The sequence below is a fragment of the Charadrius vociferus genome, unplaced genomic scaffold (genome assembly GCF_000708025.1).
Source record: "Charadrius vociferus isolate BGI_N301 unplaced genomic scaffold, ASM70802v2 scaffold444, whole genome shotgun sequence".
Taxonomy (NCBI): Eukaryota; Metazoa; Chordata; class Aves; order Charadriiformes; family Charadriidae; genus Charadrius; species Charadrius vociferus.
In genome coordinates, this window is record NW_009648242.1 from 827,858 (window position 1) to 830,846 (window position 2,989).

General features: G+C 42.5%; 1 protein-coding gene across 1 annotated transcript in view; it reads left to right on the forward strand.

Annotated features, from left to right (window-relative positions):
- Positions 1-1,723, forward strand: part of STMND1 (stathmin domain containing 1) — a 7,908-nt gene extending 6,185 nt beyond the window's left edge. Inside the window, 5 exon segments of the mRNA XM_009884192.1 lie at positions 908-1,033; positions 1,464-1,500; positions 1,503-1,577; positions 1,613-1,682; positions 1,684-1,723. Of these exon segments, the coding sequence (XP_009882494.1) occupies positions 908-1,033; positions 1,464-1,500; positions 1,503-1,577; positions 1,613-1,682; positions 1,684-1,723 (348 nt within the window).
- Positions 1,724-2,989: the final 1,266 nt, after the last annotated feature.

Genomic DNA, 2,989 nt, shown 5'->3' on the forward strand with positions numbered 1-2,989 from the left:
TCTTCCGATGCAGTCCACAGTTTATCTTGGGTAAGGAATGACATACTCAGTCATACCTTCCCACTTTGGGCTTTTGCTGGAATGGCCTTTGTCATTAGAAAGAAGAGTTTCTTTCTTTTCTTCTTTTGAAAGAGTCTTTTGTTTCATTTTTATGATGATTGAACATTGCTTTGTTCAGATTTTTTTATGTGTCATCTGCATTCAAAACGTCTCCTTTGTATATCAGTCTTCTTCCTACTGAATCATGCTCCACCTTCATCTCACTAAATGAGTCATACTCTATACTATTTGAGCACTTCACACTTCTGGCAATGAGGCCTGACTTCTAGAGCTATTTATGGCAATAAAAGTCTGGGGAACAGATAACTCAGGAAGCTTGTAACAGGATAGTGATTATTTCAACTGTAGGTCCTTAGTTTGGGTTTAACACTGCTAAAACTGCTTATCATACAGAAAATGGTAGAATTCAGCCTCCTGGCTGATCAAATAGTGACTGCATCTTTTCAGGAGCAGACTTCTAGGATTGGGCTGCTCATTTGTACGCAGCAGAGGCCAGCAGTATCCTGATTACAAAGCTCTAAAAAAACCATTCTTAAATCTCTTCAGCAGTAATAAAGTAACTTCCCTAAATTTTTAGGGCCTCATTACCAAATCCCCACATCTGCTGGGCGTACAGCAACATCGCAAGCTTCACAGACACATCACTCACTAGAAAAGGGGAATTCTCACTGCAGACAACACTCACTCGTGAGGGAGCATTGAGGTTATTAACACATCATTATTTCCTAGGCTTTCATTGGTATCAGAGTCCATCACCTCCACGCATGAAAAAAAGCAGAAGGCAAGCAGCACAGTGTCACCCCAACATCAAAATAGACTCTGCTGAAAGCTTTTAATGTCTCTACAGAGAGATGCCCTGGAGAAGACACTGAAGAAACCACCAGCTAGACTGGAAAAAATTCAGTTTGGAAACAAGGAAGCGGGTGATTTTACAGTGAATGACACAAAGACTTCTGCTGAAGCAAAAAAACAGGTCATCTAATCTGCTGTGTATTTTCCCACTGTTTGCTTTATCACCTAAACCCCTCTACTTTTTATAAATCAGGCTAATGCAGACAGTTTATGCACAACCTACTACCGAAGCCTGATTAATATCAGCACAGGGGGTGCTGTATTCATCTCGTAGGTGTTGGAAGTCCAAGTTTATTTTTGCTGAATGCCTGGAAGATTACTCTAAAAATATGCATAAGAGAGGAAACTTCTGGAGCAGTCTTTTTTTTTTCCCCCCTATAGCAAAAGATTCATCTTCCACGGACACCAAAATAAATTGACTAAGTTCAGTACTAACTGGAGTAACATTCTGATCAATCACATTTGGGTAGAGAGAAAGAACTGCCGCATATGTTTGACACATATCTACTTCCATCCCTCATTGCAAAGCATTAGGGGTTTTTTTGTTATAGGTTAGGGAACAGGAACTGAACAAAATGCCACAACACATTTTTTTCCAGCAACTCCCCAACAAACTACAGGTAAACAGACCGAAGAGGACTGGCCAAGTTTTGAAAGTCAAGGAGGTACAGACACCCCTCACCTTTTGATGGTGAGCCAGGGGTACTGCTGAAGGAAATAGCTGCAGTAGAAGCCACAAACAATTACACCGAGGACTCCGTCATTGAGTCTCATACCTTAGAACTGCATCAATGAAACAATCTGCATCTAATCTGTCTTGCAAAAATGAAGAAGAGCTCTGCTCCCTGCAGCCGTCTTTTTGGGGGCATAAGTAAATGATTTACCATGGAGCACAGCTGAGTCTTGCTGCTACCTACCTCACCTGGGGAAGTGGTATCTAATCTTAATTGTTACACGCTAATTGAAAGTAACAAAACAAGTGAGAAAAGACAGGAAAACACAAATAAGTAACCAGCTGGTCACTAAATCACTAAGCCAGTCACATACACATTATCATGATTCTATCAAATCTACTTTTTATTACTATATTATTAAATTTAGCTCACTTTTTGGATAGCTCCATGAAAAGACTCCCTAGGGAGCAGGGAACAGGAGGTTGGAAAGGCATTGTATACACATAGGAAGGCACAAAAGCAGGAGTGTGCAGGGAAAAAGCTGTGACCAGCAGGGATTTGGGACAGTAGAACATGGTGGGACCCTAAAAGTAAGAACAGAGACTTCTAACTTACTGATCAGAGCAACTGGCAAAGAGATGAGAGCTTCAGATAGTAAGATAACAACAGGCCTCAAGAACTTTGACAAGCATTGAGCTTACAAGGGACAAACAGAACAAGTACTGAAACTACAGTGGAGAAAACAACTAGTGGGCTGAGATATACAAAGCACAGGTGGGATGTCCACATGGAAGGAGATGACTGTGTTACAGAGTAGTCAGTCTTTTGACTCTGGAATCCCCCATGCCCTACCTCCAACAGGCACACTACATTTACTAAAGCCAGCTCTTCCAAAAAGCAACAAGTAAAGCAATTGTGCCATTCATGCTCTCCCTGCTACCAGCCCTTCCACTCCGCTCTGGTCCATCTCTAAACATGTCCATCCCCACTTCCATTTGGGCTACAGGCTCTACCCACCTCCCTCCCCCATCAAGCCTGCGCCATGCTCACCTCTGCTCCTACCCTGGCTTTTTATTTTCTTACCTCCAGCTACAGGTGACACATTCTTCCTTTCCACCTTCCAAGCCAAGAAAATTCAGCAGCAGCACAGGACCACTCTTCTCTTAAATCACAGACCAGGCACTGCAGAATAGACAAAAAGGTAATCCCTATTTTTTACAGTCTCATGGTAATTCTCCCTGTCACTCTAAGGAAGAAAAAAGCTTTCCTGCTTCCTCTTCTCTTGCCAGACTTGTGCTAAATCACTAAGGGGAGGAGCAAGAGCTCATCTCGTTTCCTGAGCAGCTGGGATCCCACCTGAGGAGCTGAGTAAGGCAGCCCATCAGAAAGAGTCTATTCTTTCA